Source organism: Prosopis cineraria, unplaced genomic scaffold (genome assembly GCF_029017545.1).
Source record: "Prosopis cineraria cultivar Desert tree isolate PC_DT_omini unplaced genomic scaffold, ASM2901754v1 PC6, whole genome shotgun sequence".
NCBI lineage: Eukaryota > Viridiplantae > Streptophyta > Magnoliopsida > Fabales > Fabaceae > Prosopis > Prosopis cineraria.
The window spans coordinates 39806522-39821068 of record NW_026555337.1 but is presented as its reverse complement, the minus strand read 5'-3'; the positions used below and the strand labels follow the sequence as shown (position 1 = coordinate 39821068).

General features: G+C 32.4%; 1 protein-coding gene and 1 long non-coding RNA gene across 6 annotated transcripts; one reads left to right on the top strand and one right to left on the bottom strand.

The window, feature by feature from the left end:
• Positions 1-389: 389 nt before the first annotated feature.
• LOC129312564 (uncharacterized) lies at positions 390-14233 on the bottom strand. 4 transcript variants are annotated; one of them, XM_054955222.1, is made up of 17 exons: positions 14209-14233; positions 13953-14101; positions 13540-13627; positions 13096-13275; positions 12565-12723; positions 11599-11778; positions 9677-9835; positions 8479-8658; positions 5130-5288; positions 4643-4822; positions 4192-4350; positions 3341-3520; positions 2810-2989; positions 2333-2512; positions 1000-1056; positions 816-917; positions 390-743 (listed from the first exon to the last, which is right to left on the bottom strand). In XM_054955222.1, exons 3-16 carry the CDS (start codon positions 13603-13605, stop codon positions 831-833), a joined length of 2106 nt encoding a protein of 701 aa, XP_054811197.1. In that variant the 5' UTR covers positions 13606-13627; positions 13953-14101; positions 14209-14233; the 3' UTR covers positions 390-743; positions 816-830. The 4 variants fall into 4 exon arrangements, with proteins under 4 accessions (XP_054811197.1, XP_054811198.1, XP_054811196.1 ...); XM_054955223.1 differs by lacking the exon at positions 14209-14233 and having other exon boundaries at positions 13540-13693; positions 13953-14202; XM_054955221.1 differs by lacking the exon at positions 14209-14233 and having other exon boundaries at positions 13540-13639; positions 13953-14202.
• LOC129312566 (uncharacterized) lies at positions 5776-8274 on the top strand. Of its 2 annotated transcripts, none has more exons than XR_008593625.1 (3): positions 5776-5952; positions 6086-6158; positions 8123-8274. It is a non-coding gene; the product is annotated as an uncharacterized LOC129312566 (long non-coding RNA). The 2 variants fall into 2 exon arrangements; XR_008593626.1 differs by having other exon boundaries at positions 6053-6158.
• Positions 14234-14547: the final 314 nt, after the last annotated feature.

The following is a 14547-nucleotide window of genomic DNA, read 5'->3' as shown; positions in this document are numbered from 1 at the left end:
ATAGAATTTATTAAGTAGATAAAACTTGAAAGATTGAGTCAAGTAAGTTTAACTTCAAATTATAATCAAGATAAAATTACATGAACTAAATGATTAATTTTCTTTTTATCAAACAAATCTATGTATGAATTGTCAAACCAATTTAATTCTATTATCTTGAACATGATCCCAAACCCCAAAAAAAAAAAATGACCATATTATTGTTAGTATTGGGGATACATATACTAATAATTTCCCAAATTATTTTTAACCTTGTAATAGTCTGAGATACCCATATTAACTGATCATTGCAGGTCTGAGTTGCTACGATGTTGTGAGACACTCATGATCAAAGTCACTATCACTACCAAACTTGGTTCTCCCACCCCTCCCCTATTTGCCATATATCCTTCACTTAATGCCACCTCATCTTCAATTAACCATTTCCAAATCTATTAAGAAAGATTCAGAAAGTAAAGTTCTCTTTGCTCACGACACTCCATTACATTAAATTAAAGCATACATTTACCTTTGGGCTCAACCCAAGGCTTCAAGAAGCTAATGGTTGCAGACACACGAGGTGCACAAGAAAAAAGTCGCACGTGGTGATTACATTTGAGGCATTCTTTTTCACAACTAAAACAAGTCTTGCTAGGTTGCGTTCTTTCTGATTCCATTATTAACAGTTATCATCTTTTGGCTTGTATCCTTCTGATCCGAAACAAGAACACAGTCCAGACACATTGCATCATCTTCAAAGCACACTGGAAAGAAAACTATTGATACATTAGTGATATATGCAGAGAATGAATGAGACAGAGAGGTTTGATTTGAACCTAAAATACTCCTTGTCATCCAGGAAACAGTTTGATCCGATGGGTTATCTCCTCCCGACATATAGGACACATGGACAGCATCTTCCCACATTCTTCACAAGACTGCATAAGAATAACATAATAATCATCATTCTCATAATGCAAAGAGAAAAGGCAATGAAATCTTTCTGTTAAGAGTTATTACCATGTGTCCACATCCAAAAGCCATGTCCTTTTCATTGGTCAGACATATCACACAATCCTGCACATCATTGTAAATGCAGTTTTTCTTATTTCAGATTTAGCATTGTTAAACATACAAGAAATACTGCCATGCATTGTACTGACTAATCTTTGGAGAAACTTGTTAAGTTTATGGTGTGTTTGAATTAGCGAGGGTTTGGATTGGATTTGAATTTGAACTAAATCCCTCATTCACAAAAATTTGTGCATTTGGATTATTCAAATTCAAACCCATTTCAAATTATAATTTCTTTGTAATTTCAAATTTCTTTTACACCCAAGTTATTTGAAAATCTAATCCTTTCAAACATCTCATTCTCTTTGTGTTTTTACAATTGATACCTCTATGATTCTCATATCTTTTCTTATCTTTTGTCGATTAAAAAATAGAAATACACTTATCATTTCTAATTTTTCATTTTCATTTCAAATCTTAATTCATTTATCTTCATTTAAAATTTTCAAAACAATCCAAATAAAAATTTTAAATACATGAATTTCAAATGCAAGAGATTTAAAATCCAAATCCAAATGATACCTTATATAACAATGTCCTTTGGAAAGGAATGAACAAATCTCTCTTACCATATTACTTACTACAATATTTATAAACATAAATCAGGATGCCAATCATTCCAGTATATTAGCAGTACTCAATTTAGTCAACAACTGCATATTGCATCAGATAAAACTTTTTAAGTTCTTCAAATATTTGCTATTAAGTTTTTGAATAAAAATATAGCAAGTACATAACCATTTTTTAGATACCTGAATCATGTGATGTTGATTTGTAAATTTTTAATGAAGAACCTGAGGGTATAAACTTCAAAATTACATCCAAATTTTTCTCTGTGGCATGTTGAATTCATCATTTCATCTCTGTTCAAGAGTTGTAGATGTTACATACATAAGTTGTATGACTTACCATTTACCTCAAACCAGTCAGAAAGATATTAAGAAACAAGAAACTTATAAATAAGCCAGGTACCCACTTAGTGAGAAAGAAATCATTCTCACATGAGGCAAAATATTCATAACCATCTGAAGATTTAATTTCCTTCTCAAGATAAGAGTGTCTTGCCGAAGGAGCATATCGGGATAAGAAATGATGAATTATTAGGTAGATTCACTATTTAAAACATATGTATATTAACCTAATCATGAACAAACATGTAAGCATGACACGTGAATTGAAAAAGTTAAGTGGTTAACCAACATACTTGTATGCTAATTTATGATCAGTTTGGTCTGTTTTTGTAAAAAGGATCTGTTTAATATATTTTTTATTTAGATACCCGGGCAGCAGCAGAACTCGATGACGCAGCTGTGGCAGCATTAAGGGCATCAGCTAACTCTTGTTCTTTTTCTTCAACCTGTCTCATGGCACTTTCTCTAGTCTCCCGACATTCCACTTTTAGCAACTGCACAAGCTCAAGCTTTTCTTGCAACTGTTTCTTCGCTCTAATCCATTCATTCTAAACATAAAAAGTTACAAATTAATGGTCAAGTAGACCCTTCAATCCATCCTAAAATATTCTTTATGCACATAATATTTTAGTATAATTGTCAACAACAAAAATCATTAGGCGGGGAAGCAAATCTCTCTCAGCCAAATATGAAGAAACATTAATTTTGACTTACATTTAAGAGCACTGCCAAAAAAAAAAATCTATAATCATCCAGCCCGGTTAGTGATAATATTTTCACAATTTCAAAGATACAAATTCAATGTAAATAAGTTTTTTTTTTTTTTGGTGCAAAGCAGTCATTACCTGAGCAATGTCAGCATCATTTTGAGCATGCTCAGCTTCTTTTCTGGCAGCATCTAATTCTTCACTTATCTCTTGAACTTGCATTATAGTACCTTCTCTTATATCCGTAATTTCCAACTTTAGCAGCTTGACAAGCTCTTCCTTTTCCTTCAACTCTCTCTTCACCTTGGCCCATTCATTCTAAACATAGAAGTAACCAGTTAATCTCATCCTAAACAATGCTTAAGTACACACAACTGTTTATGCAATCACACCACGTCAACACATACAATCATTCAAAGAAAATTGAGTTACAAGTAGCATTCAAATACTAGGTAACATGTAACATCAATCTTGTAAATCTTGGAATAAGAAACTGAACAGAAACTAACAATTTCTTATCATTCATCCCTGTTAGTAATAATATTTTCACGATTTTAAAATTACAAATGAATCCTATATTTTGTTATCATATTGATACAACTCCGTATAAGTTAGTTCATATTATCAATGTGTCTAGAATGTGACGGGGAAAATCAACAGAATTAGTACCTCAGCAATGTCAGCATCTTTTCGAGCATGTTGAGCTTCTTTACGAGCATTGGCTAATTCTTGATCTATCTTTTCAATTTGTCTCTTGGCCAGTTCTGCCTCATCATCTTTCTCAATTATAAGCCTTTGGACGGTTTTTCCTTCTTCAATCAGCATTCTTTTAAGTTTAGCACATTCACTCTGCAAAATTAGCAAAAGCTTTAACAGAAAGGAAATGGAGTGATACGGATGAAGTGTCAAATTCAATTTCAATGGGAAGACAGAAAAGATAGTTAAAGATAAAAAAATTATGCGCATTTCTTCACAAATTAAATACACTGAAGGCTTTATTACTTTTTTCTCATACAATTTTTAAACATAAATCTGTAAGTTTTAGATTAAAAAGAAAATTTAAATATCACACTACTTTCAAACATAGCCTCTCTAAAAAAATCTCTAGCTAGATAATTATAGCATGTTTCCCTTAACAACTAAAGGCAAGAAAAAATGTTTACTTTTATTTTGACTGTCCACGTTTGATGAAGGCGAATATTTTCTTTTAAATTGTAGAAGGATCACAGTTACCACTGCGAGTGAATCATAATGATTTTATTTTCTGATAATCCTGAATCAGAAATGGAGAAGAAATTCATCTGAATAAACAAGAATAAAAAAGTACAAACGTAATCCAATTATATACTTCTTTTAGTTTGTCTTATACGGTGATTTAAAAATTAAAAAAAAATTAAAACAATTAAATAAGTATCAACCAAAGACCAGCTGCTTCTTTATGATTCAGTTTTGTAAATAATTGTTAAAAAAGGCTCTCTAGAACATTTATCTAGAATACAATACATTTATCTAAAGTTCACCTCAGCAATCGCAGAAGCATTAAGAGCATTGGCTAACTTCAGTGCCTTCTCTTCATCTTGCCTACTGGCACTTTCTCTTATCTCTTGACATTGCAATTCCAGCAATTTGACATGCTCTTCCATATTCTTCAAATCTCTCTTCACCTTAGTCCATTCACTCTGGATACAAAAATTTCCAATTAATAGCCATTTAAGTGCTTCAATCAATCCTAAACAATTCTCACACATAATATTTTATAATTGTTCACATCAAAATATTAAATCATTTGAAGATTCAAATGACAGATAAAATCATAGATTAAGAATGCACAAACTGAATGTCTGTCACTCTGACTCATGTTTTGTTATCAAACTGATGGCAAATGCATGTAAGTTGGTTCATATTGTTAATCTACAATATAGTATATGAATATTATAAAAGTAAGGGAGAAAATATGAACATAATGAGTACCTCAGCAGCATCAGCATCTTTTCGAGCTAACTCAGCATCTTTTTGAGCATGGGCTAGTTCTTGATCAATCTCTTCAATTTGCCTCTTGGCTACCTGCACCTCATCATCTTTCTCAAGTCTAAGCTTTTGTACAAGTTTTTGCTCTTCTTCCAGCATTCTCGCAAGTCTAGCACATTCACGCTGTAAGATTGCACATGAATTAATAACGGTAGGGAAGTCATACAGTTAAACTGTCATAGCAAACCCAAATGAGAAAAAAAAAATATACGAATTTCTTTACCAATTACAAACATAAAGCAACGAACATTGAGTAATATTATTTTTCATATTTTCATAAATTTTACTGCTTTTTTTTTTTAAAAAAAAAAAAACCAACGTCAAAATCACATTTTCAAATGTTCTCTTGTGATTCAGTTATGTAAATACTTGATAGAAAATGTTCCCTAGAACATTTATCTAGAATACAATACATTTATCTAAATTTCACCTCAGCAATCGCAGAAGCATTAAGAGCATTGGCCAACTTCAGTGCCTTCTCTTCATCTTGCCTACTGGCACTTTCTCTTATCTCTTGACATTGCAATTCCAGAAATTTGACATGCCCTTGCATGTTCTTCAAATCTCTCTTCACCTTAGTCCATTCACTCTGGATACAAAAATTTCCAATCAATAGCCATTTAAAGTGCTTCCATCAACCCTAAACAGTTCTTACACATAATGTTTTATAATTTCTCAAATAATATTTAATCATATGAAGATTCAAATGACAGATAGAATCATAGATTAAAAATGTAATGACTCCCAAAAAAAAAAAAATTCTTTCAATTGGTATTTATTTAAACTAGTTTTATAACAACTGGAGAGTGGTCGGTTAGTGAAAATTATGCTAGTAGTTTTCTTAAAAAGTCTAGAGTTCAAATTTTACTAAGAAAAAATTTAGTGTTATTTTGTTTTAATTTATAAAAAAAATTTATGCCCTTTTGGTAATTTTTATTGTGTTCTCTTTTGTAATTTTCTTTATGCTCCTTTTGGTAATATGCCCAATTTCCTAATACTTAGATATTTCTTCTATCCTCTGCAATTAAAGCCCCAGAGCATCGAGAAATTTCGAATTCTTCACGCATTCTCAACCTTCTCTCCTTCTCGCCATCGTTCTTCATTCCTTCTCTCCTCCAGGCTGTCGTTCTTCGTTCTTTCTCTCCTCCTCGCTGTCTTCCGTCTGTTCCTTTTCCACTCCCGTCCATATGCCACGATGAAGGAGAAATACTGCAGCTCATTTATTTTCCTTCTCTGCTCTGAGGCTGTCAGTGGTGAGTGTGTGAATTTTGATCTCATCATCCTTCCTCCTCAACTACTAAACGTCCGTGTATGTGTGGATTATAAGCTTAAGTCTTTCCATTTTTTCGTTAGTAATTTCTGCTTCTCACCCTCTTCGAAGAACAGCTGGGCGGAATTCTTCTCTCCTTCGGTGGTCCATGAGCTGAAATGTGACAGTTTCCACTGCACTTTGGTAGAGGTAAAACACTGATTCTTCCTCTTCTCCTTCGATTTCAATAGCTACGTGAATTATTCTTTTTCCTTCACTAGTCTAGGATGGTGCTCTGTTCTTTAATATTTTTGTCGTGACATTGGTAGGAAGACTTAGCTGTTGTTTTGGTTGTTGTTGGAGGCTAATTTATTAATTATGTTGAGCTGAAAATGTTGTGAAGAAATTAAATGTTGGAAATTATTGATTTTGTTTGGATGCTAGTCATATAATTTAGTTAAATGTGAATGTTCTTATAGTGCTTGTAGGAATGCTTGAAAGAAAAAATTGATGGGAATAAGATTGTTTAATTTTCATTACTAGAGCCTAAAGGAATTATATATGGTACTTGAGGAAGTATATGTTTTCATGTAATTTGTGAAGTTGATCTACCCATTAAAATTTGTACAGCACCTAAAGGGAAATTGCTAGACTAAATGATAATTAAGATTTTGTTAAGCTTGGATTAAAAGCTGTGTTAATGATCGAGATTGAATGCTGCCAAGTACTGTTGATTACTTGATAGAATTTATTAGAGTATTTAACGAGAGTTTGAGGGGTTAATGAGAAAATTTAAAGAATCATTGAAGAGTTTGAATATTAATTCACTTGCATATATGAAGAAGGGAAATCACAATGACATAAAAGTTATTGATTTAAATGCTACGTTAAATTAGAACATCACTGAAATAAGCGTGAAATTGAGAAAGTCTAACCATGAGATTATAAAAAACTCTCAGAGGAGTAGGTAGCATTCCGAATAAATCTATAGTAAAATATTTATAAAATTTCTTTATTTAAATTTTAATATTATTCTTTTATAGGCGGTATAAATATTCTTGCAAATTTTATTTTTTATAATAATTGATTTATAAATGATGATTTCTTGATTTTGGCCATGATTTATGTTATTGCCAAGTAATGATTGAAGTTGGTATGTGACAAATAGTATTACATCTCAAAAGTAACTTATTTAATAAATTTTATGTTTGATATGAAAATTTTTTAAAATGACAATTTGTGCATGGAGGATAGGAAGATGAACATAAGAAATGGAAAATAATTGTTGAACAACTTATTTAAAAGTGGAAAATTTTGAAGTTTTTATTCCGGCTCCATGCACGCTTGATTTTAATTAGGGAGACTGAATTTAGAACACTGAATGCTAACAGCAGTTTTGTTAACCCTTGGCCCGCCATGGTATACCTAGCTAATAGGATGCACTGAAAATGCTAGCCCCGTGTGATGGCCAACACACATGGAATGAAGGATGTAGTTTTGTGGATATAATCCACACCTGTTATTTGTAAGCTTTATACTTGTGCCTGTTTTTCGTGGCTTCTTGCCACTCCAGATATGTTACTTACCTCGTAGACTGTGTGTCCACGCTTGTTATTCGTTCAGATAAAACCTTCTTAGATTGAGCTTAAAACTTATCGTTTTTATACTAATTTCTTTAAAGGCATTTTTTAAAAATCGCATCATTAGCTGAAATTTTATATATATTATAATTTTTTTTATAAACTTATCTGGTTCTAATATTGTTGTTGGTTCCATGATTTTACCGTTAAGCAAACTTGTCATTTATTGTCAATTAAAGCAAGTGTTTCATTATTTCCTTGATTTGTTTAAATTAAATTATTATTTACTATTTTCACATTTTTATTTTTATTTATTAAATTATTATTTATAAACTCGATCGGAATGCTACTCACAAAAAAAAAATTTTGGTCTCAGATATTGTAGTTGACCTTGTGCCTTCTGCTAATCATCAAGGGCAGTATTGTTTTTCAGATAGTGGAAGCACTTTTTGACCATTCATTTTGATATAATTATATATTATATTAAAATTATAAATTTAGCACTCCACGTATATCATAGTTAAGTCTTAATTTTATTTTGTTAATATAAATCTACTGGTCTGGAGCTAAACTCATTTCTGGTTTGGCTAGCAGGTTTTGCTACTGTAGAAATTGTGGGAGGTCCTAATTACCGGGGGATTCTATCAAAATTTTTATAAAATGTGTAATACTTTACAAACTTTATAAATTATATATCGATAATTTACTTTAATCTTGGATTAATTAAGGCTTATAGAATGTGAGTGTATCTCATATTTTGTGTCAATTACACCCTTAGTAATAGGGTGTGACAAAAAAGCTGTGCACAAATTGAATTTCTATCACTCAGACTCTTATATTTTGTAATCAAATTGATTGCAAATGTATGTAAGTTGGTTCATATTGTTAATCTAAAATATGGTAGATAAATATTATAAAAGTAAGGGAGAAAATAAGAACATAATGAGTACCTCAGCAGCATCAGCATCTTTTCGAGCTAACTTGGCCTCTTTTCGAGCACGGGCTAATTCTTCATCAATCTCTTCAATTTGCCTCTTGGCTAGCTGCATCTCATCATCTTTCTCACGTCTAAGCCTTTGTACAAGTTTTTGCTCTTCTTCCAGCATTCTCGTAAGTCTAGCACATTCACGCTGTAAGATTACATATGAATTAATAACGGTAGGGAAGTGATACAGTTAAACTGTCATACCAAACCCAAATGAAAAAAAAAAAAAGTATACAAATTTCTTTACCAAATACAAAATAAAGCAACTAACATTAGAGTAACATTATTTTTCAAATTTTTATAAATTTTACTTTTTTTTGGGTTAAAGTATACATTTAGTCCATTAACTTTATATGTTTCATTTTAGTCCTTTAATTTTATAAAATATCTTTTTAATTCTTTAACTCTAATATTATTAGTTTTATTCCAACAAATTTTTACGTTAAACTTTCAAATATTGACAAAACATTTTCAAATATTAATATATTAAGTTTAATTTTTTTAAAATAACAATGACTAACACAAAAAATAATCATTTGAAACTAACGATATTAGGGTTAAATGACTAAAAAAAATACTCTACAAAAATAAAGGACCAAATTGAAACTTTATACAAAGTTAGAAGAGTAAAAATATACTTTTAGCCCTAAAAAAACATCAAAATCACATTTTCAAATGCAGCCTAAGTCACTAGCCACATAATTATAGCATGTTTCACCTAAGAAAGAAAGATAAGAGAAAATAGTAATGTTTTCTCTTTTTTTTATTGGTACTTGATAATGGCATACATTTGCTTTAAAATGATGGAAGGATCTAATTTCCCACTGGATAAGGGAAGCATTAAGTAAGAGCTTGCTAAACGAAGAAACAATATGAAAAAGTACAGATATAATCCAACTATTCAAGTATAGATGTTTCAGCTATTTCCTGCAGGTTATCCCTTCTTTTTTAATAAGCTTCAAAGACTTTTAAGTTTGAAAATTTTTTAAAATTGAACAAATGTTAATATTCGATGAAAAACCAAATTCCTTATTTGTTACAGCTTTCGGAAATATTAGCAATAAATTCTTTTAAAAGTTTATGTCAAATAAGATAACATGCAATATTAATAGAGGTAGGCAAACTCAAAGGTAATTAAAATAAATAGTAACAACAAGGAATACCTCAGCAATTTCAGAAGCAAGTAGGGCATTGGCTAACTCTCGTTCCTTCTCTTCAACTTGTCTCATGGTGCTTTTTCTTGTCTCATCACATTCTGGCTTTGGCAATTGCAAAAGCTGTCTCTGCTCTTGCAACTCTTTCTTTGCCTTAATCCATTCATTCTAAACATTAAAGCTACCCATTAATAGCCACTTAAGAGTTTCCATGCATCCTATACTATTATTGAAGTGCACAAAAGATACCCATTGTCATTGCTCCTCATCAATATATAGAACCATAGAGAGGAGAGTTAGTTCTGAGTAGAATTTTAAATAACAGGCATAAAAAAACTGCTAGGATATAGTCTATGAAAGAAGCACAAGCCAAATGCACAGAAGGAGAAACAGGGAAAGAGGTATAAAATACTTTCACATAGTAAATATGGCAAAAGAAGGTGATGGAGAAAAAAATGAAAGAAAAGCAGAAAGCAAATCACCATTGACCTAACCAGCACACAGTCCCAATTACCTTCTTCTTATATTCTTGACATGTGAGATTATCACCATTCTCACCATATTCCAATCATTATTCCCCGATACAAATCAACCTTGTCTGTTGGATTAAAAAAGAAAATCAACCTTGTCCTCAATGTTGAGCTAGACACTGAACAACATTAAAAGAAAGACATGCATAACCATGTCTTGCCACCCAAACCAGGCACAGCAAATTCCTTTCCACTGGATCATTGAGAAACTAGTAGATATCTTTAATGAGTAAAAACTAAGTTACTTACTATCCACTTGCCATACTAAAAATTAAATATTAATCTGGTAACGAGGAAGACACACAGGAGACAAGAAATGTCTTCCAACACGTAGCTGCTATGCGTGAATGGACATACCTTGTTTTTCTGTTCAGTACCCTTTCTGCCTTATATTTGGTTTCTTCTCTCTTTTCTTCTGCCACAATATTAAGAAGATTCTGTGTCTCCCTCTACATTTCCTCCCTCTAATCTCTTCTATGTCATCTCTCTCTGCTCTCTATATCAGCTCCTCTCTCTATCAGTCTATTCTCTCATGCCCATGTCTCTTCTCACCTGTCATTTGCCTTTTTTATCCCCCTCTTTAGCTCTGTAATTTCTTCCATTAGATCTTGGATTTCAAGGTAAACTTTGGATGTCTTGCGAAAACAAAAACAAAACAAAGCAAAAACAAAATGGTGCACCATTGGAGAAGCGAACACCTCATTATCAGAGCAGTCAATTCATCCCTGGTCAAAAGTAAAAATAAATGGCCTCACCAAATTTGACTCATGAAAACTGGCAATGCAGACACCTTGCAGCAGAATAATCATAATTGTAGTAACATTGCCTCAATGCTCTACATCTTTGACTCAGCCTGATTCATAATGATCCTCATTTGAATGATCTCACTATTGATGGATCCCAAATCTTCGTCAATTTTGTCCAGACAATTGATGAAAGCAGCAATTGTAAGGATCTAACCTATCAAAGAGGCATTGATAAAATGCAAAGAGAATCCTATTCTTCCTCTGAATCCGGAAGGAACTCCACTGGCTTTTTCACCCAATTAAAACAAGAATATCCATATCCCTCCTTAAGAGTGACTTCCATAACACCCGCGCAACTCAAACCTCAACCTAACCAAACACAATCACATTGTGTTGACTCTCCATTCTTCAAAATTCCTTTCCATTGAACGAAATCATAATTCCTACTTCCCACCATAACCCCAATTATGCACAAATAGAAATTCTCCATCATTCAGATTGGTTTGTATAAATCTTTAAATCACAAGAATCCTGTATTTTTCTTTTTGCAATGATCATAACTCCTTCTAAACTAGGTCACTTTGTTTATTTGTCTAAAAAATGATAGATAAATTATTATAAGATAAATGAAACAAGATATCAACACAGATCGTACCTCAGCGACATCAGCTCTAGTAGTAGCATACTCAGCATTTTTTCGCATGTCAGCTAATTCTTGACCTATCCCTTCAATTTGTCTCTTAGCTAGCTGTGCCTCATCATGTTTCTCAAGTTTAAGCCTTTGGACAAGTTTTTGCTCTTCTTCCAGCGTTATCCTCAATTTCTCACATTCACTCTGTCCAACATAAAAGTAATCGAGTGATACAGGAAATCATCACATTTGAATCAAATGGAAGGGGGGGGGGGGAACTCAATCATCAACAAATATGCATCGGTACATACATTCTCAACTTACAAGCATCAAAGGAACTAATATTAGAGCAACATCACTTTCATCTTTTCATGAATTTTGCCAAATCAAAATTTCTAGTTTTTAACATAACAAAAGCCAACTTAAAACTCAAATTATTTTCAAATGCATCATCACATTTTATAAAACCACACGCAACAAAATTGCATCATGGTTAGCCCAACTATGAGAAATAAATAAATAATTATGTTAAATTATTTATTTCATACTCTGTGTTTCACATAAATGCATGCACTTGCTTTTAATTTACAGATGGATAAAATTATCCGCCCTACGAGAAGCAACTAGAAACAGGAAAAAAAGACATTTTCAACAACATAAACACATAAAGTACAAATAAAAGCCAACCATATACTTCTTTCAAACATGTCTTTTTTCTTGTCCCAAAAAAAAAGTCTTTTTTTAAGATTTAACAGAAAGCAGTGCTTTTCAAAATGATCGACCAAATACTAATCAATGATAAAGGAACTTGCAAGAAAATTTGGTGGGATGCTAACCGCTTCTTTATTGTAGAGTTTTAGCAAACACTAAATTTAAAAAAAAAAAAACTTCAAAAGGTTTATCAGGATTAAAATTCATCTTTCAAGCAGGAAACAAACTACAAAAAATATTCTGAGAAAATAACTGGGACAACGACAATTCGACAAATACCTCAGCAACTGCAGCAGCATTAAGGGCATTGGCTAGCTCTTGCTCTTTGTTGTCAACCTGTCTCAGTACGATTTGCCTTGTCTCCTCACTTTCTGGCCTTGGCAACCGCACAAGCTCTTGAGCTTCTCGTAATTCTCTCTTTAACTTAACCCATTCATTCTTATAAACGTAAAAAGATACCAATCAATAGCCACTTATGTACTTTAATCTATCCTAAATAATTTTCAAAGGGCTTGTAATATCTTATCATAACTGATCACATAAATACAAAGAATCATTTGGGGAGGACATTAGCTAAGGGTAAAATTTGAATGACAGATAAAAAACCAATTTTAATTTGAGAATTCTCAAATTTATGAGCGGCGCACAAATAAATTTATCACACAGCCTTGTTAGTCTAAATATTGTGAAAATTTTAACATCAGAAATGAAGAATCCTGTAATACAATGCCTTGTAAGTTTGTCTAAGATATGATATAATATATATATATATATATAACTGTGGGGAGGGGGCTCAAGACAAGCCAAAACCTCAGCAACATCAGCTCTGGTTGCAGCGTACTCAACATCTTTTTGAGCCTCTGCTAATCGTTGACTCATCCTTTCAAATTTTCTCTTGGCCATTTGTGCTTCATCTTCTTTTTCTTGTTTAAGCCTTTGCACAAGCTTTCTCTCTTCTTCCAGCAGCCTCCTCAATTTAGCACATTCAGTCTGTAAAGTTAGCAACAGCTCCAACTATAAGGGAGTGATAGAGTTGAAGTATCACATACAATTCAAATGGAAAAGCAAGACACGATTATCAATACATATACATATTTCTTCACAAATTACAAACAAATCCCCTCAGCCCTATCACCTCCCCCACCCCCCAAAAAAAAATAAATAAAAAAACTTTGGAACAAAATCAAAATAAAAAAGTATTGACATAATCCGAATGGAACATATACATGAAATAAAAGTAACACCCAGAAATACCTCGGCGGCGGCGGCGGCATTAAGGGCATTGACGAACTCTACAGCCATCTCCTGAACTTGTCTCATCTCATGCAACTTATCTTTTCTCCTGAAATTCCAGCTTTATCAATTCGATTAGCTCTTCCTATTCTTGCAACTTCCTTTTTGCCTTAATCTACTCATTCGGGAACGAAACAAAGGTAAAAGCCAATATCATTGTTGTGAAATGAGGGGAAAAGGTCCATAGAACCCGATTTGGGTATCTACATAAAGATCACGTAACAAGAGTGAGAGAACCAATTGCACAAACACCCCAAAAAAAAAAATTGATCACTCTCGTCAGTTCTTACAGGTTTCTAATTGCAGAGCGCATCAAGCAAGTAATGTGGTAGAAATATCACAAAATATTGAATCTACATGAGAAATATACTCACAAAGACAAGTCTGCACTTGCAGTTTTGCTGTTTCTGACACTCTTGCCCGCGAAAAAACTGTGAACTGTTCAGCAAGTGGAAAGCTTAGAGTGGATGAAGCTTCCTGTTTTTCTGGTCAAGAAATTGTTGAAGCTTCCTTAGTGGTGACCCTGACCGAAGCCAGAAGAAAGTAGGGGAATCAGAAATAGCAAACTGTAAGTAAAACATTCAAAGGCAAAGGAGAAAGGGAAAAGCAGGGAGTGAGGGGAAAGTAGACCACGACTTGCTGTTGACGTTTCAAGGAAGGAACCTCTGTAATCATTTCCTCTTACAGGATTAAATCAAATCATATTGTACGAAAGATTCCCTAATTATATATTATATGATTTTAAAAAAACAATATTGCTGATGTTGTTATTGAATTTTTTATATTATTTTTCAGCCACCTAATTGGACGGGGACCGAAATTTTCATGTCCATACTTCTTTTATTTTAAAATATAAAATATTTTTAATCAAATCTCATCTTCTAAAAAATAATTATTTATTTTTAAATTAATTATATTTTTTATATTTATATTTATTAAACACTATATAATAAATATAAAATCATTCAT